General features: G+C 42.7%; 1 protein-coding gene across 5 annotated transcripts in view; it reads left to right on the plus strand.

Moving 5' to 3' along the window:
- EXOC4 (exocyst complex component 4) overlaps positions 1-27,105 on the plus strand; it is a 584,936-nt gene that overhangs the window by 333,017 nt on the left and 224,814 nt on the right. The window contains exon 11 of one of the 5 annotated variants that reach the window (XM_039519699.1): positions 14,101-14,250. The exons of the other annotated variants lie outside the window; for them this stretch is intronic. Coding sequence (XP_039375633.1) covers positions 14,101-14,215 — 115 coding nt within the window. The 3' untranslated portion in view covers positions 14,216-14,250. Of the gene's footprint in view, positions 1-14,100; positions 14,251-27,105 lie in introns of those variants that run through there. 5 annotated transcript variants of the gene reach the window in all.

The raw sequence follows: 27,105 nt of genomic DNA on the forward strand, positions 1-27,105 counted from the left end.
GCATTGATCCAATAAAATGCAAAAGAATTAAAGGATCAGTAACTATAAGGAGATACTGGGTCACTTTGAATCATTGCTTTCATGACGGGGAGGAGCATGTGACTGGGCGTTAGTTTTAGTTTTCATACACTAAGGGGCTGAATAGTGTTGGCTGGAGACAGGCAAAGTCCTGGCAGGTGTGCGGTGACTTCTCTCACAATAGCTCTGTGTCAGCACACCTCATTTATGAGTTTCAACCTGTTGTTTCTCTGTGTTTGGTTCTTTTCTTACATGCCTTTAAATCTAAATCCTGACCTGTAGCACACCCTGCTATTCTAGTCCTGAGTTCACATTGCGCAGAAAAAGCAGCAATATGTATTAACTTGGGTCAGTTACTGTGGGGCTTTTGTGATGTAGATATAGGTATGTCTACACTGCAGCTGAGAACGAGCCCCAGTAGCGCAAGTCTGTCTGCCCTGCCTGGGAGGCTCTCTCCAACCTGCAGTGTAGACCCTACTCTGCATCTGCTTAGGGAGTGTGTGTTAGACCATCAAAATAACAACTTGTGACATCAGCCAGGCTTTGAATCCATGGTTGCAAAAGGGAATGGCTAGTGCTCTTAAACTGCTGTGCTGAGATCCTTAGACACATCTGTGTGTCCTAAGGTAAGAATAATAGCTCTGAAGTTCCTTTCTTTTGTCAGCTGATTTTATAGCCTTTCTAGATTGTAACATTGTTTTTCTTTATAAACAAGACTACATTGAAAATCTCGTCATGTTACAGGATGTTATCGTGTCTTTTTAAAGACACATACAATTTTTAAATGGAGCATCCACCAGTCTATCAAAAAAAAAAAAGTGAGGGAAAAATATTAGCCATGTTGTTGATGAAACAGAATGGAGGATACAATATGCAGCAATATATCTATTGAACAAAAGCAGTAGAAAATGAACTTTATTATTTCTCACTCACTGGTTCTGTCGGTGATTGAGGCATTTTAGAGAACAACCAGGAAAATAATAGGTTGCTTTCACAATGGTAGAAGTTTAACAAATGCTCAATCATTCTTTCTACATCATTGCTGTCATTGGCGAGAGCTTTAGTCTATGATATTGATGCCTTGCTTCATTCTTATTGCCGTATTCTTTTCAGATTCAATCTGTCTTTGATGGACCACTAAACATTTCAATTTGCTACCTGTAGAGTTGGATTGAAATGCTTGGGCTAAAATGAGAGGGAAATGATTTTGGGTGAGAAAGAAGGCTGAGGACTTCATGGCTTTATGTATAAGGCATTGCACACATTGAAATCCTCTGATAAGACACACATTTACTTGTGACTGTCTCATAGCTGTGTGTGGTGCTAGGTGCTTATAAGTAAAAATGTTCTCAGTTGAATATTGATAAGCACCGTCTGCGTTGTGTGGAACTCTGAATCCATATTAACCTGACATGCACACACATCACATCATGATGTCAAAAACATCGCATCAGCATACATATCCATATCCTTTAATGGCGTGCAGTATCCTTTAGGTTCACATTACTGAGTGATATACCTGTAGCTAAGGTAGATTCAGACATTCCTTGTATATGCTCTCTTCCAGGTAATCTACTGAATGGACAGTAGCTACTTTATTAAATATTGCTGGTAAGATTCGTATGGGTCAAGATACCTTAAAGAACCAGACACTGTGCAAGGTTGTTTTGAATAACATGAGCTTCAGTTAGGATGCGGTGTCACTGACCCTAATTATGAATTGTGCTAAAGGGGATTTGTTTGCATAATTTAATGCATTGCCAATTCACCATAGTTTTGTTATCCACTGGGGACAATTCCACCTAGCTAAATGCTCTTCATTTATAAGGTCTGGTAATTTCCTTTTTTCAGTATTTCCTAATGAAATAGTTATGGCAGTTAAAACATAATTCCCATAAGCGCTACAAATAATTTCTTTACCAACCTGTTTTTCCTTTGCTATCAAATTGCTTACTGCAATTAGTTCATTCATTTTTACTTGTTTGATTAAACAGCTTAGCAATGTCATGCATATTGTACACCATGTACCATTCTTCAGTAACCAGGCCCTCGATACCATGAATCGTGGGTTTAGAGCAATGGTGCACAAACTTTTCCAGTCGTGCCTCCCTTGCCATTAATGAAATCTGTCTGCCACCCCCTCTCTCCATTACTGTACAACCAACGCTTCCTCAGCGGTGGAGCTGGGAGTGGAAGGGGCTAGAGGCAGAGGTGGTCAAGGGATGGAGAGGGAATGAGGGCAGAGCTGGGCTTGGGCTGGAGAGGGAATGAGGGCAGGGATGGGGCTGGGAGCAGGGTGGAGCAGGGTTGGGGGTGGAGTTGGACTGGGGGCGGAGCTCTGCTTGGAGGCTGAGCAGGACTGGAGGCTGAATGGGGTTGGGAGGTGGAGCTGGTATGGGAATGGAGCAATGCTGACCTCCGGGACTAAATCATATCCTTCCTGATAAGATGCTATTATATTAATTAAAAAAGAAGCATACAAGGATACATAGACTTTTACTCAAAAAAAAAGAATTAGACATATTCCAATGAGAGAGATTTAAAACTACAGGTATATGCATGAACTCACTTTGCTTAATGATTTACAGTTGAAATAATAGTTATACCTGGCCGGGCTAGTGGTCTTTATAATGTCTCTGTGGTCAGTTGCAGACTCAGTTATCCAGATATAGTCAGTTGAAGTGTGGCTGACCGTCAGTTATTTATAACTCACTGTGTCTTTTCTTCTTCCAAAACCCGGAGTTTTCTTCACTGTGCACTGATTATTCAGGTGTCTCTAGTCTGTGGGATGCATTCTTAAACTTCTCAAATTGTTTAACGTGCTACATTTTTTTATTTTACATTTTTCTTGTTTTCAGTAACCTGCATTTTCAGGTCTGTCTCATCTTACGTGCATTTAACATGCGCGATTTCAGCTTTATGCAGTCGGCAAAAACAAAAACAAGAGAAAAATTACAATTTTAATACTGTACCTGTAGTGCAGGCGATTCCGCCTGCCATTGAACTCAATGTAATTTTGACTATACGCAGTTTTTGCTTTACGCGCTAACCGCGGAACGGAACCCCCGCGTAAGATGAGACAGACCTGTATACACAAATGAGCTTAGTTTATTTAACATGTTTTAGGGACCAAGACATTTATTACACAAGCTGTGCTTTGGTACAGCATATGCTGGAAAAATGGCCTGTTTTTTTTGTTTTTTTTAATTATTTTTTTTCTTTGTTAAAATACATTTTTGTTCTTTCCTCTGATTTTTCCATTCTTTAGGGAAACCCTCTCCCCCAAAGACTCCAAGTGTGTTTAGATGCATTTATAGTTTTTGCATAAAGACATTCATTTTTACTTCCTTAACCTGTACATTACTAGTTTCCATAATAAATATAGTACTTGACTGCTTAGAGAAATGCTCAGAATCTTCTGTCAGAAGATGTATTGTTCTCCCATCCTGAGCAATCTCATTTTGCAAGATAGGTTGCAACAGAATTTTTACTCAAGCTTTTTACAGTTTTGCTTGTGGTAGCAATTAACATTTTGTTAAATATTTGGAATCATAAACTTTTAATAAACAAAACTTTTTTTAAACATAGAACAGTAAAAATAGTATAAAACTGAAGTAAAATGAAGTTTAAATGCAGACGTTTGCAAACATTTTGAGGGTAATAAATTTATGACATTTGCTTGTGCATGGGAGACAAAGGTAGAAATCTGTTGAAATTTGTTTGGTTAGCTTTAACATTTTGCAGTATTACCAGACATCATATATATTTTATATTTTTAAACATTTTGGTTATAACATACTTATTACTATATTTTCATATTTCAGAAAGGTGCAAACAAGTTTAAGAAAACCTAAAACAGTTATGATTTTGTTAATATTACCATTGCATTAATTTTGAGGTTTTTCGCCTGCAGTTTTTTCTTCAAACAAAAAGCCTTTAATAAATAAAAACAAAAAAGTTTTCTGTTTTCCATTGAATTATTTATTGTGACAGAAATATTTATTTATAACATACAGGCCTTTCTGAGCTTTGCAAAATAAAGGTAATTGGTATTATGAGATGATGTTTATAACCCAATCATAAAATAGTCTGGTACCACTTCAGGCCAGGTAACTGCTAGAAATATATATGCAATATAATTGTATATTGATAGTGTGTGCTTTACACATTAATATATGTGATGTGAATAATACATACACCTCTACCCCAATATAACACTGTCCTCAGGAGCCAAAAAATCTTACTGCGTTATAGGTGAAACCGCATTATATAGAACTTGCTTTGATTCGCCGGCGTGCGCAGCCCTGCCCCCCTGGAGCGCAGCTTTACCGTGTTATATCCGAATTCATGTTATATCAGGTCGCGTTATATGGGGTTAGAGGTGTATTGATAATATGAAGCGTGTGTGTATGTGTATATATATATTAGCCCAGCATATATTGGTCAACACCACCAATTCTGTGGCGACCATCACCAGAGTGCCTGAGTGCTTCCCAAACGTTTATAGCAATGACAATCTCTCTTTCATCTCTCCTAGCCTATAAGAGAAATAAGTTGGTTAATTATAGAGGGCATGAGAGAGAAGAGGGCGTGTTGTGTGTTTGAGTCTGTGTCTAAGAGATGAGTTTTGCGATTATTTCTGGATGTGGTACCTTTTAATCACAGGATCATTTTTCCTCTCCTGCCTGTCAAAGAATCCACTCCCCAGATTCTCAAAGCCTTATAGCAGCAAGGAAATTGGATTTCCTCGTGGTCTTCATGAGAAACCTGGAAGGTTGAATGTGGAGAATGGAGCGAATAAGAGGTGCTGTAATCCTGCTGCCAGACAGGCTGTCCTGTATGGGTAGGGCCCTATCAAATGTATGTGAAAACTACCGTGAAATCTGGCTATTGTTAGGGAGGGACAGGGCTGGTTGTGCCCCACCCTGGGCTCCTATTGTGTATTAGGCTCCAGCTGCCAATCCTGGAGGGACAAGACTTCCTCTAGGCTCTTCCCCTGCAGGGGTCACTCCCGGAGCCGGGTCATACCCACCTCTGGGAACCTCCTTCCGCTGCAGGAAGCTCTGTGACTGCTGGCTAGGAACCCAGCTTTAAAGGCAGACCAGAAGTGGAGGTGGCTGTCAGCCCCTGACCCGGGCGGGAGGCTGTGGCCCCGGCTGTCAGACATATGTTAACTCTCCTTGCCATACCGAGTAACCCTCACTTCTGCGCTGCTGCTGCTGCTGGTACTGGCTTTAGAGCTTTGTGCCTGGCCAGCAACCACTGCTGCCCAACTCTGAAGGCAAGGCCCTTGCCAGCAGCAGTGCAGAAGTAAGGGTGGCAATTCCATGAGCCCCCTACAATAATCTTGCGGGCCCCTTCCCCCCACATTCTCTTTTTGGGTCGGGACCCCCATGGTTACACCACCATGAAATTTCAGATGTAAACATCTGAAACTGTGAAATTGACTATTTTAAAAATCCTATGACCATGACATTGACCAAAATGGCCCATGAATTTGTTAGGGCCCTACTCATGGGGCTGCAGCAGGGAGCAGTAAGAAGACCGGAACAACGGGGGTGAGTGGAAGCTATGTTTGATGTCATCCATTTCCTGGTAATGACAGCAGATAGTTGATCATAGCTGCTTCACCTGGGCCACACTTGAAGGAGCATGGCTTGCCTCAGGACAGCTTTCCTCTTTTTCCCTTTTAAGTTCATAATGCCCTTGCACTTCTAGTTAAAATGTTGGGTTTGTTTTTATTTATCAGCACATGAAGTGCCTGAAGTGCTGGCCCTATGAAGGGAAGGTAAATTTGTTTCTCTTTGAATTGATGTTTCCCTTACATGCATTAGTATAGACCCATCAGAGGCAATCTTTTAGTCTGTCTTAGCCACATACTTCTGTTTTGTTATGCCTACACTACATGGCTGTTTAATAACTCTACGAAGATCAATAAATTAAAATCAGATCTGAATAGGTGGCTTTGAATTCAGAGAATTCAGTTTCTCAGAAGCTTCTTCAGCCTTTGTAAGTTATAACTTCATTGCTGATCTTTAATGAATGTAATTTGTAGTTCAGAATCCTGTGGCACCTTATAGACTAACAGACATATAAGGTGCCACAGGATTCTTTGCTGCTTCTACAGAACCAGACTAACACGGCTACCCCTCTGATATTTGTAGTTCAAAATTTTCCCGCTTCGGTTTTTAAAATCTTCCATTCGCTCCAGCATACCTAGGTCACTGACATCATATCTCTCAGCCTTCCATACCGCTTGTCAGCCCTGGCCCCCTTTCTTTACCTTCTCACAACCTGACAGGTGTTGATGCAAGAGCCTTTTCCACGTGACAAGAAGGATGTGAAAAAATTGGAAAGAGTCCAGCGGAGGGCAACAAAAATGATTAGGGGGCTGGCTTATGAGGAGAAGCTGAGGGAACTGGGATTGTTTAGTCTGCAGAAGAGAAGAATGAGGGGGGATTTGATAGCTGCTTTCAACTGCCTGAAGGGGGTTCCAAAGAGGATGGATCTAGACTGTTCTCAGTGGTAGCAGATGACAGAACAAGGAGTAATGGTCTCAAGTTGCAGTGGGGAAGGTTTAGGTTGGATATTAGGAAAAACTTTTTCACTAGGAGGGTGGTGAAGCACTCAAATAGGTTACCTGGGGAGGTGGTGGAATCTCCTTCCTTAAAGGTTTTTAATTTCAGGTTGAGAAAGCCCCGGCTGGGATGATTTAGTTGGGGATTAGGTCCTGCTTTGAGCCAGGGGGTTGGACTAGATGACCTCCTGAGGACCCTTCCAACGCTGATATTCTATGATTCTATGTTAACTCCCTCCGTTTGTTAGTCTCAGAGAAATTGCCACCCTGGATGAGATTGATGGTCTGTCTAAACCAGTACCCTCTCTCCAGCAATGCCCATCACCAGATGCATCAGAGGAGGGTATAAGCTCCTCGAAGTAGGAAATAGGCAGGCTCCCTGTATCGTTCTGCATCTCACGTAATATCTCATCAGAACACAGTTTTCTCTTTAGTGCTCCCTCTTCCTTTGTAGCTCTGTGAAGCATTTGGGGGCATAGTTTGTGGGCAAACCACTGCACACGTGAAGTTGCTTTGTAGTTGAAATTGTAAATTTTTTGCAGCAGATTGGCCTGCCGGGTTCCTCCTGAATTGATCCTGTTTATCCTTTGCCTGAAAACACTCATGTTGTCTAAGCTGAGGGCAAGATGGCACCTAGGGAGATGCCCCTCCACCCCTCAGGAGCTGGGCTACTCCTTCCAGAGCATTTCCAGCTTGCCCTGGGGAGCAGTGGACTATAGATGCTGTACGTTATGGCATCATGACAAAAGAACGTGGCAGACTGTCACTTGGCCAAATCAATAAAATAAAAGCAGTCACCTTTTGATTCCTATTCCTTAAAATATAGTGTAGTCGAATCATGTCATCAGTCGAAAGAGAATTATGGACTTCCCTCTGAAATATTATCTATAGAATGCTTGCCTCATTTGTTACAGATCAATATTTTCCTACTTGCTAGAAACCATGCAGAAATTAGGCCTTTAATTCTGGAACCTGTTTCTCTTTGAGTTCCTTTAATAAACTCTCGTAATTTATGGACTGTATTTTACATCCTTTCCCCCTTCCTCGTATCCCCCAGGGCTACTACTCGCCAGCTATGAAGAAATGAGATATCGAGTTATTATTATTCTTGATTAAGTCAGTAAAATCCATTTGTCTTGTTAAGCAAGTAGCTCCATTTCGCATGTTGTGCAATCCCAGATTTTACAGTTGAGGGGGGAAATTAATGCCCAAGACAATGATTAATTGTTTGAAAATCAAAATTGACCATCCAGTACTCCAAGTTAGCAATGCTTCCTTGTAGCTGTACAGTACGGTTAGGTCTGAGCAGTGTAACCAAAATGACAGTTTTATGTGTAGTTTCAAATTATTAACTGATGATTACTTTGAGCACTGAAGAATATTTGTCATTTTTAGATGACAGAAGTCAGTTTATTCCTCAAAAAGTTTCAGTGTGAAAATTAGGCAATGGGAAAAAAAGAAATTTGCTTTGAATCTAGATGATCCATTGGGTTAGTACACTAATTAGAGACCCCTAGCAGCTTAGATTCTGATTCTCATTGACACATGATCCAGTTCTCACGTCACAAAGCCCCTACACAGGTTGTCATGACTGAAAGTACTGGTCCAGGTGAGACCCTGGGCTGGAAATGATGCAGATGAAAACTGAAGTTCTGCTAACTCACCCTGACAAACAGACTAGGGGGGTCTCTTTAGCTTCAGCTTGGAAATACAGAGTACGGCCACACTGGAAACAAAACACACCAAAAGAGACCTGTGGCAACGAGGGTCAGAGCCCGGGTCAGCTGCCATGGATGCATGGACTTGCACACGGGACTAAAAATAGCAGGATAGATATTCCCACATGGGCTGCAGCCCGAGCTCTGAAACCCGGTAAGTGTGGAGTGAAAGGGAACAGGATGTATGTCTGGGACCAGGCATATTGTAAAGGAGCTTTGACTAAGCTTTTAGTTTTGTTGGTATACTTTCATAGAATCATAGAATATTGGGGTTGGACGAGACCTCGGGAGGTCATCTAGTCCAATGCCCTGCTCAAAGCAGGACCAATCCCCAACTAAATCATTCCAGCCAGGGCTTTGTCAAGCCTGACCTTAAAAACCTCTAAGGATGGAGATTCCACCACCTCCCTAGGTAACCCATTTGAGTGCTTCACCACCCTCCTAGTGAAATAGTGTTTCCTAATATCCGACCTAGACCTCCCCCACTGCAACTTGAGACTCTTGCTCCTTGTTCTGTCATCTGGTACCACTGAGAACAGCCCAGCTCCATCCTCTTTGGAACCCCCTTCAGGTAGTTGAAGGCTGCTATCAAATCCCCCCTCACTTTTCTCTTCTGCAGACTAAATAACCCCAGTTCCCTCATTTTTGTTGCCCTTCGCTGGATTCTCCAATTTGTCCACATCCCTTCTGTAGTGGGGGGACCAAAATTGGCCACAGTACTCCAGGTGTGACCTCACCTGTGCTAAATAGAGGGGAATAATCACTTTCCTTGGTGTGCTGGCAATGCTCCTATCACTTTGTCTCAGGGCTTTGATAGTTCAGTGAAGAATAAAGGCAAAAACATGACGAGGCAGCTGAGGTTTTCGACCATGACCTAGAGTGTGTATACAAGGGAAGGGATTGAGAGTCAATGCAGGACTCTGCCCGTATACACAGTCTTCCCCGCAACATTCCATGTTGTTTGGGTCCATTTTTACTAAATGACATGAGTCCCCTGGCATTCGGTTAGCACAGGGTACGTCTACACTGCGTTTAAAAAACCCATGGCACCAAGCCTCAGAGCTTGGGTCACTTGACTTGAGCTTGCAGGGCTAAAAACAGTAGTGTAGGCATTCAGGCTCAGGCTGGAGCCTCCCCCATTGTGGGGTGTCAGAACCTGAGCGTCTACACTGGGGGATCTACGCTACTATTTTATAGCCCCACAGCCTGAGCCCTGCGAGCCCAGGTCAGTGGACCTGAGCCAGCCATGGCTGTGCCGCAGGTCTTTTATTGCAGTGTAGACGTACCCTCGGGCATTCAGAACATGTGCTATAAATGTCGAGAACAGAGGTACAAAGGCTATCATTTTAGAGAAAACTGTTGGAAACTAAAGCAGTCCCTGTTTGAGGACTCCCTGCTGCTCTGCTGTCATTTTAAGCATCTTACCTGCCTAGCATGCAGAACTTTTTAAACTCTGACAAAAGTATGTCTAAGTTAGTGGTTTCCCGTGAAGCTGGTAATTGGGGACAGAAACACTTAGCGCTGGAATTGAATTCAACAGAGAACAAAATAGATAACGTCCATTATTTTAAAGGTAAATAACCAGCAAAAGGAGAAGCTGGAAATAGATCAAACCAAGAAATGCCTTCCTGCCCTTTCCTCTTCCACTTCTGTGAGTCTGTCCTGGAGGGGGATCCAATTAAAAGGCAAATGGAGGGATGGAAACATGGAACTGATAATGCATTAAGGATATTTTTCCTGTCTCAGTATTAATAGTGTAACCTTAGGTGTGGATGCAGGCAAGAAACCCACAGCCTGGCTTGCTTTCTGCATGATAATTAAGAGAGGCAGTCTTACTTTGCACATTTATCTGCTGCTCCATCACCTTGCAATTTACAGTGTTCTCTGTGCTCACAGGAGCCTATTATATACAGACAGACTTTACAATATAACCAAGTATGAGGCTTTTTATTTTATTTTTACCCACTGGGATTCTCAAATTGCAGTTTAAAGGGCCGTCATCAAGGATGACCGCTCCAAAATTCAATTTAGTGTTTGCGTTTTTCTCTTAGCTCCGCTTGCGATCCTGAAAAAGCTATCCTGCTCTCTAAAGAGAGGGATACAGTGCTGTTAAAATTTAGCATCTCTAAAGATCCCCAGCACTACAGATTTCTGCTCCCAGGGTGTTTTTTGGGGCATATTTTTTCAATCAGTGAATCCCAGAGAGTCATTCAAAGTGCCAGTGTTCCAGCAGGCGTCAACAACCTCTGTGAAATAGCCCCAGCAACAACTCGAGCCTTCAATCTCCTGACCGCACATTTGGGGAAGAACTCTGTCTCTAGTTATTGCACCTGTTGTCTCAATAGTAGCATGTTATCAATTCATTCAGCTTTTTTATTTATTTATCCATCCTACAAGGAATCCTTATCTTCCCAACACTTGTGTCCTTTCATAATATACCATTCCATTCAGGACCCTTTCCCCTTAATTCATTAATAATATTTGAATGGTTTTGGTCTCTGTGATGCTGGCAGACCAGATGCCAGCTCATGCCAAGGTCCCCAGGTCCCAACTGACCAATGATAAAATACATGGCTGGAAGCAATCTGGTTCACCTGTATGTTATGTGATACAGCATGGCCAGAGGGCAGCAGGAGAGGGTTAGAAGGGAGCCTTATTCCCTGTAGAGGGAAGAAAGTTTGCCATAGATTAACTAGAGCACCTGAAGCCAATTAGAGCACCTGAAGTCAGTCACCTGATATAAACCCCTTGCTTCAATCAGACAGGGGAAGGTGTTGGAGCAGAGAGGATTGGTGGTGGAGCAGAGAGCAGTTTGGAGGGAAGCAGAGGAAAGTTTGGAGAAGTGCTGCGGTGGGCTAAGAAGATCAAGACCCTAGGTAAAGGGACACCTGGCTTGTGCAGAGGGAGGGCAGGAAGCCCCCACAAGCTGAAGAGCAGGAGAGGGAAGTAGCCCAGGGGAAGGAACCGCTAGTTCAAGTGGTTTACCGCTATCCCTAGGGCCCCTGGGCTGGGACCCGGAGTAGAGGGCGGGCCCAGGTCCTTCCCTCTCCACTCCCCTCCTCTAGGACACTAGTGGGGCAGTTAATATCCCAGTTCAGGGGCAAGAAACAGCACGCGAGACCCATCATAGTAGTGCCGGCAATTTGTGACAGTATTGCTAAAATAGGTATTGGGATTATGTAAGAATGTATTTAGTGTTTAGACTTTGTTGAATGCTTGTGAGTTGCTGCATGCACTTATAGCAGTGGTCCCCAAACTGGGGGGCATACCCCGCTAGGATGGCGCAGAGGAATGTTCACTGGGCACACGCTGGGTCCCAGGCTAGCCCCCATGGGGAGCAGAGAGGGAGTGCCGTGCATCCAGACCCACCCCGCCACCCCCAGTCCTGCTCTGCTTCCAGGCACAGCTCTGTCTCCAGACTAGATCTGCACCCAGGCCCACACCACCTCTAATCCCGCTCCATCCACAGCTCTACCTCCAATTCCCTCTCCACCCCCAGATCAGCTCCTTCCCCATCCTCAATTCCACCCCCAGCTACATCTTCAGCCCAAGCTCCACTGCTGAGGTAGCACGGACAGATTCAGTTAATAGTAATGGGGGATGTGACTGGAAAAGTTTGCGCACCACTGCCATATAGTAAGGTCTTCTCCAGCCACCCACTCCTCTTGTTGTGTGTCCATAGGTGGGCTAGGGCGGGGTGTATACACCCAGCGTGCATCCTCCTCCTCACTCCGCATGCACATGAATCAGCAGTGCAAGCGTGATTTTTTTTTTTAAGGGAAGTGGAAGAAGCCCCTCCCAAAAGCCCCCAAAGCCGCAACTCTAAAACATTTAAAGCAACTTTAATAAAAACCGATCCCAATCCCATGTAGTCAGCACTGTATGTATCTTATTGTATGCATCTGTGACTGTGTGACTCACCAGACAGGAGAGAGAGATTAAATAGCATAAAGTGTTGATCTCCAGCAGACGGTGTTACATCCTGGTGGACACCAGATGTACTATTGTGGAACATTAAAGAGAACAAAAGACTTGTTCTGCTCCCCCGTCCTACCCCGATGAAGAGGAGTCATGCAAGTGAATTCCTCCCATCATCTGAGTTTGCAGCTCAGAGCACATGGAGGTTGGGAGGAAGGGAATAAAAATCCCTGACAAAGGAATTGGATCTCTATGCTGCTTGGACTCTGCGGGACAAGGTTTCCTTAACACAAGAAAGAGATACCCAGCTTCTTAGCCGGGTTAGCCCTAAAGGACACACACACACACTTTAGAACTAACTAGAATATATATATATATATTTTTAACTTTTAAATAACTCATTTCTTTTTTTTCTTTTAATCTTTATATAGTTTATTTAGTTTATTTGTACAAGCATTGAAGCATTGTGAGATCTAAGGTATCTGACCTGAGTGGGTGACTGGTGGGACAGGGAGGACCTGGGGACACATTGCTGCTGTGACTCTGTGTGTCTTGGTGTCTGTCACAAGACAGGTCCCCAAGGCAACTCCATGTTAAGGCTGTTACAGTGCCTGAACAGTTTGCATTTGGTTGGTGAATCTAAGTATTGAACTCGCAGCCAGTTTGAAGTTTGTGCCCAGTCTTTTAACAGTCTGCCCTGAGGTTGGTACTCATGCTCTTGAGACACTGCAGGACAGCTTGTCACTCTCCTCCTATGAGGCCAGGGCTTCTCAGCTCGCTGCTCCATGGAAAGTATTTTTTTAGGCTGTGTTGGAATGGCGAGGCAATGTAGCAGCTGCAAGGAGGCAGATAAGATAATATATATTTATATAATATAATATCTCTCTCTTACTATTAGAGCTGGTTTTTTGGTGTTTTGTTTGTTTGAATTTTTTTATTATATTTATTTAAAACAAACAAAAAAACAAACCAAAGTATCGTCTGTCACCGCCAGAATTAAAACAAGTTTGTGTTGTTAAATGTGTTGCATTTTTTTTCATTTTCTTTCACCTGGTTTCTCCTGTGTGCCGCATGTGCCGAGGATCTGGTCCAGTGGCTTTAATGAACCTATGTTGATTTACACCACTTGGGGTTCTGGCCCAAATATATCACAACAGATCATTACTGCTGACTCACTTGCCTTCCTGCCTGCTGCCGAGCACACAATTGAAATAAAAATTTTTTAATATTTTATTTTTTTTTTTTTCCATAAAGGTTGTAACCAGGTTTTAAGGGGTGTACTGTAAGGGAAGCACCATTCATTCAGGCATAGTTGAGCAGAGGAGGGAATGAGAGAGAGAGAGAGGGAGCAGAGGGACTGTAGAGACTGATTCTCTGTTCTCTGAGTGACAAAGTTTGTGTTTTTAAGGGTTTTTTTTTTGACTTTTCTAATTCAACTTGTCTTTATCAGTGCATCTCAGTTCAGTGCAGCATCTAGAGACATCATGAGAGATGATCAGATATATGATAGCCAATATTCTTCTGGCTGATGATTTGTTGCAAAGTCTGGTAGTAGTGTAAGTGGGTACAGTATCAGCAACAATGATTTTAATAAATATATATAATATAACATAGCAGAATTTGACAAGAAGAGACACTGCTGCTTCAAAACCCAACGGGTTTCTAGCCAAATCCTCAGGGATTTCACTTCACTTTGTCTCTTCTGCTGCCTTACAACAATGGTACCCAGATGGCATCTGGATTAGAATCTGTTCTGGAGACAGCTTAAGTGACTTTGCTTTGCTTTGCATCCTTTGACACCAAAGTATATTTCCAGTAGCTCCTTTATGGAACAGTACAACCCAGGAGTTGATCTTACCTGTTTTTCAGAGATTATCCTCTAATGAATCAACTTCACATTGGCACAACTTGCCTTGAGAATCATAGTGCCAGGTGTGTGCACTGTATCCTGCAGCCTTCTAGAAGACACCTTAGAGACATCTAGAGATCCAGCCATTTTTCTCCAATTGAAACAGCATTTCTGAAACTCAAATGAAAATCATTAAACAGTGGATTTCACACAAATTTGCTTCGTTCTTAGATTCATGCTGTTATACAGAATCTCTGCTGTCGTATTTATTGTCCAATCACAGTGGTATTTAGGGCCTTTACCCAGTGCCAGTTGGCACAGAAACACCTGCTAAATGAAGATCATTTAAACCCTTTTCTCATTACAGGGAACCATGGAAGCTAGAAGTGGGAAAAGGCCTATTAGATCATCCATCTCATCTCTCTGCCAGTGCAGGATTGTTGTTGTTTGTTATATGTATCATGGTAATACCCAGAGGTCTCCTCCACCACTGAGGCCCCGCAGTTTGCTAGTCACTGTGCATATACATAGTAAGAGAGAGTCCTGCCCCCAAGAGCTTATAGTCTGAATAGGCAAGAGGGACAAGGGGTGGAAGAAAGACAGTAGTAGTATCTCCATTTCACAGATTAGGAACTAAGGCAGAGAGAGAGAAAGGGATTGATCCTGTATGGTGCTGAGTACTTTGGCCCTGCTGCAGCAAACTGCTTCCATCTCTGCTCAGCTTTAATCATGAGATTTAGGATTGAACTCAGAACCTGAACCCAGATCTCCTGAGTCCCAGTTCTGTGCCTTAACTAGAAGCTCATCCTTGCTCTCAGTGAATTGTTTCCTACCATATATTTCTTTAATGTTTGTCCAGCCTAGTTTTATGTCAGGAACCAGCAATTGAATGTCTTCAGAAAAAAAGATGCTTATTTTTAAAAGGGAATAGCAGTGTTGTTAAGCCATGATTTAGGTTATTAAGTGTTCCTGTCACCAGCCAGCCTTTTGATAGGGCTTGCAAATGTTGCCTTTATTGATAATAAAACCGCTGCAGTAAACAGAGATGATAACTGTTGGACTATTTAACACAACATTGTGGGGCTTTAGAGGTCAAGGGAAAAAGGGGAGAAAAATCCATGAGCTATCAACATTTTACCAAGTGTGTTATTTAAAAATCAATGTAGAATTTTGCCACCGATCACAATGTAAAATAGCACATAATATCACTGTTCCAAATTGCCCCAAATTGTTGCATTTTAAACCAAGCCAGCTTTGTTTAAGTAATGGCTCCACCACATATACTCTGTTTCCTTGATTGGGTATTACTATGTGAGTGTCTTAGCAAGAAAAATGAATTTTGTGTCAGTCTGAGTTGCAGCTTTACATATATTATTTAAGAGCACTCTTAACCTCTCCCTAGGTCAATGATCATCTACTTACAGATTGCTTTTATTCTTATTCCTTAGAGCATATGATTCCTTTCTTTATGAGTATTATTTATAAGCCAAATGTTACTTCAGCATTTACATTAATGCTAATGAATTATTAAGATGTTTAGGAATTCATGTGTTACCAGTTTACCGTATGAAAGCTGTTGAATCCTCATTGAGAGATTTATTGCAAGTTGAAGGCAGCATACTTTGGTGACCTTTGTGGAATGAGTTGTTGCTTCTCATTCCATTCTCTAGCAGATGGATATTTGCATCTCAAAAATTGCCACTATTCTCATGTCTCATCTTCTCCCTTGTTGGCAATCTCAGCAGAGGAGCCAAGGACAGAATGGACGACAGGAATCACATTGCCTAGGAAAGGGCCTTTCTGGATCAGAGTTGAGACCTATTCCCAGAGCGTGGTCAGTGGCTTGTAGGAGTGCTGTACCTAGCCTGTGAGTAATCAGAGGTCTTTAATTTCTGGGGCTGTCAGTGTGGAGCTGTGCACTTGGCCCTGTTTTTTTCATTTTTTGTCCCCTGTGGTTTGTTGATTTCTGGGTTTTGTGGCCCCTGAGCAGGCAAACCTTTCATTGCTTTGATGGGCTTTGGCCACCAGTCCCAGCTATTGAACAGGCTGGCACCTTTCCCCAGCATTAAATTCACTCAGTGGTTCAGTTTTTAAGGCAGCAGCCCAAATGCCACTGCTGTGACTGCACTGATAGTATATCGCTCCCCTCCAAATTGATATAAATGGGAGTAGGAGAGCAATATTTTTTTTAATTTCTTGCCAGTTGTGAGTCTGAGCATGTGAGGTGCTAGGTAATGGGAGTATTAAAAAGCAGAACGCTTCTTATGAGACACTCGGCACCTCACAGAATCTGCAGAAGTGCATCATTGTCCTGTTGGATAGATGCAACCATTAGGCGTCGGTGGAGGGACAAGTTTGACTTAACGCAGTGACTCCTTTCTATTTTTGATTTCTGTTCTGTGTGGCTAAAACACGGTGTGGAGGGAACGCCTTGCATTGCACTACCATCCTGTCGCAGAATGACACGTACAACTGGAGTGAACAGCAAACTTGTGTACAGCTGCAAATAAAGGCTGTGCCATCCTTGCCCCCTTCCCATTTTACACTGTGCATTAAGGTTCTGTGCACTGTGCATTTAATGCCTCTCCTTTCAGTGGTTTTTGAGATTGAGTCTAGCTCCGCCATATCCCAGTCTGCATCTCCTCTGAAGTGCCACTTTTCTTGTTGATCAACAGAGCAGCACAGAGTGAGAAGGAGCCAGAGCTAAAGTCAATACTTATAACTTTTTCATTAGGCCTTAAAACATTACATTAAAAATTGATTGTTGCACCGTTGGTGGGGGAGAATGTAGGGAAGGGGGAGGGGGAGGTTCCGTAAATCTTTGGTTAACAACTTCCTGATCTTTCTGCAGATACAAGTGATACTTCCACCAAAGCAGTAACTTTCCTGAGGTTTGTGTGTAGAATGTGTGTGCGTGTGTGTGTGTGAAACATGCAGGACCTTAGTAATGAATTCATTACTCAGATCATGTGTAAAATGCATTAAGCAGGGTTGGTGGGTAACATTTTCAAAAGCACATAAGTGACATAGTCTCTAAAGTGACTTAATCCCTTTTGAAAATGGGACTTAGTTTCCTTAAGCATTTGTAAAAATATATTCAGTCTCTGTGACAATTGAAAGGTTGTAGGGTGCAAAGGAGTGGAGAAATCCTAGGGAACTGTAGATCACACTTTGTGGATTTAATTCCAGATATTCCTGAGATTCTGCTATTTAAGTAATTTACAGAGAGTTGTTGAATTCAGTATTTTAAATAAGATTGGAAAGTATAGTATATGATGAGGGGAAAAGGCTGTAATATTCACCAGGGTTGATGTTCTCTCCTACACTGGTGTATTCTCCTACACTACTAAGTTCATCTGGAAAGGAATTTGGGGCTCCCCTACTGTAAACAGGAATGAAGTGCCTCCCTCACTGTAAATGTCTTCATTTTGGAAAGTTACTAAACTTATTTTTGAAAGTTTTTTCTTAACAGGTGCACCTGGGGTAGGCCTAGGCCCTTTTATTTCTTACTGCGTGATTTCCATTAGGTGGATGGGTATAAGCCACATCATTTATTGATGTTCAGTATTTAATAGACACTTGTATTCCAGATGAGTTCTAAGCACAACAAATCCAGTAAAGGGGACAATGTTTTGTGTATTCTCTGACTGGTGGAACCTCATCCCTGGGGAAATACTGACCCCAGCTTTTAACTGAGCCCCTGTTTTTGTCCCCACAATAATTGCAGGTTAGTACATTTAGGCACCTCCATACCTAATTGCACTGGCAAAACAGGTTCATAGCTACATAAGTGGCCTAAATTGTACTCCCTGATAGCTACAAGGATGAAATTGGAGGCCTGTGTTTGAAAATCTGGAACTGAAAGTCTGGTGGTCAGCTGGTCTGGTGAGGCTGCTGTCTATCACGCCAACCGATAGAGTATAATTGATTCCTTGTGCTCCCCTGCTTGTCTGCATCCACTTGTTCGCTCTCGTTCTATTTTTAGGCTGTAAGTTCGTTGGGTTAGAGGGGACAGTCCTTTTGTTCAGTGTTTATACAAGGCCTGCCATGGGATCCTGGTCCATAAGTGCGGCTCCTCGGCAGTACCACTAGACTCATAATATTAAAAGTTCCCAAACCACCCCAAAGATCTTGTGCACCACACCCTGGCCACAGCCACTGAAAATCATTGCACTCCCTAGAGGGTACAAGCAGAATTCATGCTCTGAATTTTCTAACCGTTGCTGGTTATCCTGACCCCAACGTTATTTTTAAAGTATTTGTGGGTGTGTTTATTTCCAGTGCTAGTTTTCAAAAAGACAAAGACAGTCTCTTTTTTGAAGGTTTATGGAAATTGATGTGACGGACTGACAGCTTCTTGAGTGAAAACAGTCTTGGACCATTTTTGAAACGGATTGAGTTTGTGTGAGAGACAGTAATTGATCTGATGTGTCATGCAGTTGTTAATATGTTGCTGTTTATGCCTTTGATGCTAATCATTTCCTAGGTTTTGCTGAAGGTTATTATGCAAATCTGAATCTAACCTCCAGCCCCCTTTCTATAAGCAAATGTTTGGCCTGATAGACTTAGTTGTGTAAACACCCATTTTCCTAGGGTAGACATACTGCTTAGAGGCACAGAAAATATGACATGACAACACAAGTTACTTATCATGTTTTCTCAGGGTTTTTATACAGTTGCAATCAACTCTTGACAAATCATCTAGTAGGTCACTAGCCAGCAGACTGATGCAACTGCTACTTGTTAAATGCACAGAAGGTTTGGGGTGAACAAGGAATGACAAAACCTAGCCACTATAGTAGGAGGTAAAATTCAGGCCTTGTCCTTAATTGTCCTTGGTCAATTTTCGCCGATTTCAAACTGGGGTAAGATGTACTGGGTTCATATCGTGATACAATAACGTAAATTGTATCTGTGTTGGTGGTTTGCATTAGTGGCTAAGAAACAAGTGAAGATATGGCCTGCTGAAGAGATGGCGAGGATGATGAACTGAATTGATAGTTACACCCCAGCGAGATGAATGGAGGCAGTTCAGAATTCTCTGTTGTTTCAGGCACTCTCTTTGCAGAGTCAGGAACACAGCACTACATGAGTTCACATTTGGTTTCCTTCTCACCCAGAAGAGCCAGAATTTAGTTATTGCTCAATATTTTTGTTTATCAGTTCTTCACCACTGACTGAGGGCAGCTTGTCAAGCCAAGTTGCCAGTATTTCTAGTGAAATTACTGTGATTTAATGCAGCTATTTCAAACTGTGCCAATGTATCTGCACAATAATATGCACTCTCCAGACGCTATACAGAGTTTTCAGAACAATCTGGGTTTTAATAAATGAAAATTCTGAAGACTTTAAACATTCAAATCATTGAGAATTTTTCTTTCTTTGACTGTTATTAAAAAACCAAGCAAACCCCTGATATACTTGAGTATAAAATTTTACATTCAAGAAACATTAAAGTTCTGAAACACACTAGCAAAATCAAAGGAAATCACAGTCAAAGTAAAGATTATCCTGAAGTTACTCATATGTAATCGTTGTCTCTAGGTGAAGAAGTCTTAGATCAGTATGTGATGTTTCTTGTCTCTTGGCCATGACATAGCTTGGATATCAGATATTAACCCACTTCAAAGTTGTCATTATCTAAGGCCTGATTCAGGAGAATGCCTGACCACATGTTTAACTTTAAATGGACTTAAGTGCAGTGCTGAATAGGGATGCTTTGCTGAATTCTTGCCCTTAGTGAGGAAGGTTCTCAAGTTAAAATATCACTGAAAAGAAAAATAAATTGCCACTGAACTTAGTCACTCTTCACATAGGACCTACCCAAATAATATTTTGGTGGATTTGTGTTTTCTGTGGACCATCTGCATCAACTAAGTTTGAACTCTAACTTACGAAAACACAATTCCCAGATCTTTAACTTCATCTGGGATACAGTTGCACAAAACCAGAAATGAACCCAAAGAGCCGTGTTAAATTTTAGCTCCATTTAAAAAAAAAAAAAAAAGACAGCAGGAACAAGTCAGTATTTTGGAAAAGGAAAAATCAGCAAGGGAAGAGATTTTTCCAGCTTCACCAAGGGGGTTATAGCATGGAACCGTGCTGGCTGAATCTACATACAATTAAAAGTTATAACTAACTCTTTGTGGTCTTCCTTTTAATTATCTGTGAATATTGTTGGATAGTCCATTGCATCTGTTAATTTACCCCTACATAAACTATTGGAATATCTCATTATACCTACTAATTACCCCTGAAAAAGCAACTGGAATAGTTTAATAATAAAAACCTCTTAATATTCATTTGCCTATGTTGTATTAGCATTTGTTCAGAGGGAATACAAAAATGGTTTGTTCAGCCTGTAATATATACCCAATCACACCGCCCCCACACCCTGACACACCTGACCCACAAGTAGTGGAGACAAGGTTAATTTAATCTGCTACTGGTTTTCTTAAATAACTCCACGGTAACCCTGTTGGAAATGTTGATGCTACATAGTAACTTGATGTTATCACCTAAGCTTTGAATAAGGGCATTAACTATCAACTATTGTATAAATGCTAATTATACATGAGGAGATGAGCCTCATTAGTAGGCACTCGTTCTATGGTGGTGCTGCACGGTGGTATAAATGCTTAAGCAGACCTAGAAACTGGCCTTCATGGCCTTGTCTGATTGGGTCTAGCAATTCCCAGGCCCTGGTCTACACTACAGAATTACTTTGATGTAACTACATTGCTCAGGCATGTGAATAATCCACACCCTGGAGCGATGTGGTTTTACTGACCTAAGCACCAGTGCAGGCAGCGCTATGTCGGTGGGAGGGCTTCTCCCACCTACACAACTACCGCCTCTTGGAGGTGGATTAACAACGCTGATGGGAGAGTGCTACATTAAAGCACTATAGTGGTGCAGTGTTTTAAGTGTAGATCTGCTGTACGTATGTGTGACCAGAGTGGGCCTTTTGGTGAGTGGGAGTGTTAATCCTCACTCCATTCCCGTAAAGTAAGTCAAGAAGCATCAACCCTGCTTTACAGAAAGGCCCTTAACCAGGCCAGTGAGTGGAACTCAGAGATAGAGCTGTGCAAGAAACAGTGCTCTGGTCCTGTAAAATTTTTTTTAGAGATTTCAGATTTTATTCCCCCATTAGGATGCAATGAGAGAGAGAGAAAGAGAGAGAGACCCTCCCACCTGTGCATAGCCCAGCGGTTAGAGAATTCACCTGGGATGTGTGAGACCCAGGTTCTAGCCTCTACACTGAATTGGGCGGAGCAAGTACTTGAGCCTGGGTCTCCACATGCTGGGTGACTGCAGTAATCCTGCGCTATTGGCTATTCCGAGGTGGGTAAAGTGGTGGATCTCTCCCTTTTTGACCAGAGAAGTTTAAGTTTCGATGAGAGACCAGTTCATTGAAAAATTCCTGTTCAGCTCTACTGAGGAGTTATTAACGTCGATTCTTCTGCTCAGAGTGTTCTCCACTCTTCAGTGTTCTGTTTGGCAAGTCCAGTTGCTTGAATTAAATAGCATCAAGTGAAACCATCCACATTAATCATTATAAAAATATTTTCCTCCAGCAATATAACAGCAGTGTTCCCCACCCACACGGGGATAAGGAGGAATTGCAAGATGTATCGATCTGAAAGACATCAATGTAGCATGAAAGGGCTGTATATTCTCGCCTACTTTGATAAGGGTGGTTACACTGCATGTGTATGCATGCATGCTACATTGGAACCAGTGATATTATGTTTGAGGTCCTGATTATCATTTTAAAGTAGAACAAAATTAATTTGACCCTCAAATAATACACCATCTTAGCGTATTGAGCACCTGTGAGGTTGACTGCAGAAGCATAAAGGATTCCCCCCTCCTCTTCTACCAAGGTGTTTTTGTGCTTATTCACTAAGTGTGACCCTGAGACAGTAGTGGAATAAGATATGAAAATCCAGTTTCATCTGATCTTAGCAATTGCCAAAGTTGTTAACTTTCAAAAATAAAAATATGAAAGGGCTATTTTGCAAACCCTGTGACTGACGTTCTGTCAGAGCTCAGACTTTATTTCATTTCTGCTGAATTCAATATATAGATTTTTATCCAAACCATTTACCAAGCACTCGTGACTAGCACCTTTGGCAGATCGAATCTGAGCACGTGAGGATTTTTAGTTTTATTTATTTACTTTTACCCCAAATGAGAGCTTGTGACACCAGTCAGATGCTTATGGGGCACTTCAAATCCTCACTCCCACCCACAATCCCACCGCCCAGTCATTTATGAACTTCCAAAGAAAGAAAAGACTGAAATAACTTTTCTTCTGGTGTGGTCATTAGCACATTAAATGAGATGGGGGTGGTTTATAGATTGGGTCTCCTCTGAGTAATTGTGCACACATATACATTCCACTACAGGTGTATGTGTGCCCAATGCACTTGAATCTGAGACTTTTGCAAGCAGTACCACTAGACAGTGTATGCCTGCCAGTCTCTTTGTGCATTGAGACAAGGCCCTAAAAGGGATGTCTGTCATTTGCCTTGACGTTCTTTCTCACTGCCTGTGGCGACAGTCATAGTTCCCCACAGCTGTCTGCTTCAGTTAGCCAGTTTTCTAAAAAGCTTTATATATATATATATATAGTTATAGTTTAGATAGATTTTACGGTTTTAGTTAGTTATAGTGTTTAGTGTAGAGAGATTGGAGGATTTTCTATGAAAAAATCTCCAGCTTTCAAGCAATGTGCTGTGTGCAGGGCCATTATCCCTGTCACAGATAGGCACAAAAGCTGCTTAGGGGAGACCTGTGAGGGACAAATGTCCAATTTGTACCTCCTTCCCCAACAGAACAAAAAAGCAGAGGGACTTCGGTATAAAAGTTCACCTGTTGAAGGGGACAATGTATCCTGCACCAGAACTGGACCCTGATCATGAGGTGACAGATTCCAAGTGCACAAGGAACACCCCTTCAGCTGCCCGCAACTTTGAAGAGCAAGTCAGGAGAAAAGCAGTGCTTTTCCTCCTCACCATCAGCCTCCTCAAAGCTCCCTAAGCATTCCAGTGTTAAACGCTCAAAATCTCAGGCGTCACTGAGTGGATTTTCCACTAAGTCCTCTGGTGCCGGTTCGCGGCACCATAAACATCAGCATTAATTGGTTCTGTCAGAGGTGGCACTGTCAACTCCAGCTCTTCTGAGGCCATCAAGTCTTGCTCCTTTATCTTTATCTGGCTCTTCTTTGTCTGTACAGCTGACCCAGACCATCTCGGCACTGCCAGCTTCCCCAGTGCTGCAAGAACTGAAAATAGAGCATTTATCTGTCTCGGTGTCTTCCACTCCTCAAGCTTCCTATCTGAAAGGAATATTGTATGTCTCCCTTTACACGACTCTCTATTACTTCTACAGGCAGCTCCACTATTGACCACTATTGGCGTTGCTGGCCTCATCAATACAGTTGATGCACCCAGTGCCGTTGATCCAGACGCTTCCGGCACAGATGACACCTGCCAGTATTTTCAACATATCTCTGGCACTGCCAGTGAGATCAGCTCATCCGGGATAATCAGCACCATCAGAGCCCTCAACATTATCAGAGCATTTGGCTTCAATGCTGCCAGCACCAACAGCATTGACACTCTGCAGTCAGAGCTCCTCAATCCATGCTATATACAGACCCCTCCCAACAAACCACAACAGAAATGGCCCTCCATTTCCTGAGGAATCCTACATTTCCTTTTCAGACTCTAAACCTGAGAGGTATGTGTCACCACCCTAGTCTTTCAGATCACCTTATAGATGTTGTGACAGGAACACAAATTTGAAGGACTATGAATTGTCTTTCTACAATGAAGCCCCAAGATGGTGCCCTCGACTGTGGGGGCTCAAACTGTGGAGTATCCCCCTTGACTATATTGGTTGTGGCCCATTCCAAGGATACAGAGACTTCCATTGGAATATCAAACCAGAAGGAAGTCCCATTCTCTAGTCCAAGAAGCCTCTCTCCAGGCTCCCCCAACTGTTCTTCCTCCCATGGATTTGGACCCTGTTGAGGAGGGTGGGATATTGGAGAAACCCCAGGATGTCTCTCCGCAATTTTTTCCTCCTCTCCAGACTAGGCTGTTACCATGAGTCCCCCTTTCCACCTCCACTTTAAGGTCTTCCAGGACCTACTGAGAAGAGTGGCCACGTCTTTGAGTACTGGCAGAGCTGGTTTGAGAAAATCCACAGTTTCCTCGATATTTACAAACTCCTGCTCCCAGAAGAGTTGCCTTTCCCATTAACAAAGCCCTGCTGGAGTTGGTGGAAAACCCTCTGACAGATCCAGTGTCTATACCACATGCAGCCAAGAAACTGGACAGATGCTGCTAAGCCCCTCAAAAAGACTTGAATGATTTTTTCACACATCTGGTCCCCAACTCATTAGTGGTCCCGGCTGCCAATGAGTACTCCTGCCAGTCTCATCCCAAAACCATTCCTAAAGACAAGGATCTCAAGAGACTGGATATATATGTCAGGAAAGCCTACTGCACCACTACTCTGCAAATGGGGGTGGCTAGCTATCAAGGTCTCCTGTCCAAAAGTAATTTTATTAATTTTATAGCATTAGCCAAGTTTGCAGACAAACTATTGGATGATTATAGGGAACAATTTATGGCTCTAGTCTCTGAAGGGCACCTCCTGGCAAAAAAAATCCCTCCGGGCAGCTATTGACGCAACTGTTACAGCTTCATGATGCAGAGCCACTGCTGTTGTCATGAGAGAGTCTTCTTGGCTTCAGGTGTCTAGAATTACAAAATGAGCTGCAAAAATACAATCAAGGCCTTGCCCCGGGGCGGGGAGGGGGGAAGGGTGTCTAGCTTGTTCCCTCAAAAAACTGATGATGCCATGCAGGTGACTTTGACGTCTCTGGGGTTTACACCCCAAGCTCAAAGAGGAAGCAGTTGAGACCTCAGCCCTACTATAGATCACATTTCCAGCAGAGATCCCAGGACTCTGCTAAGAGACGATTTAGGCCTTTTCAACATTGCCAGATGGCTTCGTCTCAATTAGTTCCTTCTCACCAGACATTGACATCCTGTAAGCAATCATTTTGACTGCCTCCTTGAGGACAGCATTCCAAGCTTTTGGAAGATGCCTGTTGTTGTTGTTTTACAGCACTTAGTCAGGGATCTCCTATCTCAAAACCAGGGCAGGTCTTTGCATTCCAACCTCCAATCTCTCCATCTCACCTCCACCTCACAAGTTAAATGCTTGCAAAAAAAAAGTGCTCCAGAGACGTCCAAGGTATTTTAGTGAGCAGTAGGAAGGATTCCACTAGAGCCACATACATAGCAAAGCGGAAGAGATTTTCCATGCAGGCACGATCTCAGCCTTTATCACCCCGTCAATCAGCCATATAGTGGATTACTTACTGCATTTGAAGTCATTCTGGCCTTTCAGTTAGCTCTGTGAAAGTTCATCTGGCTTCCAGATCTACAGTTCATCCACCAATAGAGGGGTTTTGTGTTTTCTTTCATTCTCTGGTATCCAGATTGCTGAAAGGTCTAGTCAATATCCACCGGTGTCTGACCCAGTGCTGTCACAGGGCCCTAACCTAGTTATTTCAAGGTTGATGCCCCCTCCCGCCTTTTGAACCTCTAGCAACAACATCATTCTGTGAAATCTGTGTTTCTTATGGCAGTTACTTCTGCAAGAAGAGATTCGGGGCTACAACAACTACTACTCTACTAACTGACCATCCTTACCTTTCTGCAATCTATGCAGCTTCAGGTGCTTTTTCTGAAATCTCGTTCTTCCAAAGCTGAAGAAAGACCTGACACCGTGGATACCCACAGAACTTTGGTGTTCTACCTTGACTGAACTAAGTCGTTCAGAGCCTCTCTGAGGCACTTTGTAACCTATGCTGAGAGACTCAACGACCAACCAGGGACAGTTCAACGTATTTCACGCTGGATTTCTGACTGTATCAAAGTTAGTTACAATCTTGTGAAAATCTGTCCTCTGCTGAAAATAATAGCTCACTCCACCAGGTCTCAGTCCACTTCCTCAGCATTTTTGAGCAATGTTCCCATATCAGATAGCTGCAAAGCAGCAACATGGTCACCTGTACATATCTTTTCCAGATATTATGCCATCACTGAGGCCTCTCAGGGCAATGCCAACTTTGGCAAGTCAATATTGCCATCTCTGTTCAGATAATCTGAAGTCCCTCCACCTGTAAGGGAACCGCTGCAGAGTCATCTGCTTTGTAATGTCTAGATGCACAATCGTTCAAAGGAGAAATACACTCACTTATAGTGATGGTTGTTCTTCGAGATGTGTTGTGCATGTATACCTTCCACGACCCTCCCACATTCCCTGCTACCTTGGACAATACTTTCACAAGCAGTGAGAAGAAATGGAGAGGGGGATGACGGACACACCCCTTTCATGGCCTCGAATCAATGCATGAGGAGGGCAGGAGTGCAAGTCTCCAAATCGAGCACATTAGGTGTAGGCACACCTACAATGGAATGCATATGTGCACAACACATCACAAAGACCAACTGTTTCTGTAGGAAGGTAAGCATTTTTTCTCTCCATTATATTTAAACAAATACTGGTAGAATTTAAGTCTACGTGTGAAATTGAAACATTGAAGCTCTTCACATGCAGCTTTTGGGATTAACCTTTGGCATGGGCCCCACGGTACAGAAATTTGGCTTAGTCTTGGTTTGACTGCAGGGCATGGTGCGGTTGAAGAGGGTCTTTGAGTCCCTGTCAAAACACTGAGGTATGATCTTATTTTCTTCATGCCCCAGCCCTGAGTAATGACATTTTACTCCCTTCCTTCTGGCCCGAGGTGACAGGATAGAAGTCTTCTTTGAAGCCCGTCGACTCTCTCTGATGGAATCCTTACCTATTGCTTACTAATTGAGCTTCACCAGCACCTATCCTTTGGCCTGCATCTGCATCTGCCTTTGTCTTAGTTCTTTTTGGATTCATCAGCCAACTGAGTAGTGAGTGCAAAATGTAGATCCCATGCTGTGGAAATA

This window comes from Mauremys reevesii, linkage group 1 (assembly GCF_016161935.1).
Source record: "Mauremys reevesii isolate NIE-2019 linkage group 1, ASM1616193v1, whole genome shotgun sequence".
Classification (NCBI taxonomy): Eukaryota; Metazoa; Chordata; order Testudines; family Geoemydidae; genus Mauremys; species Mauremys reevesii.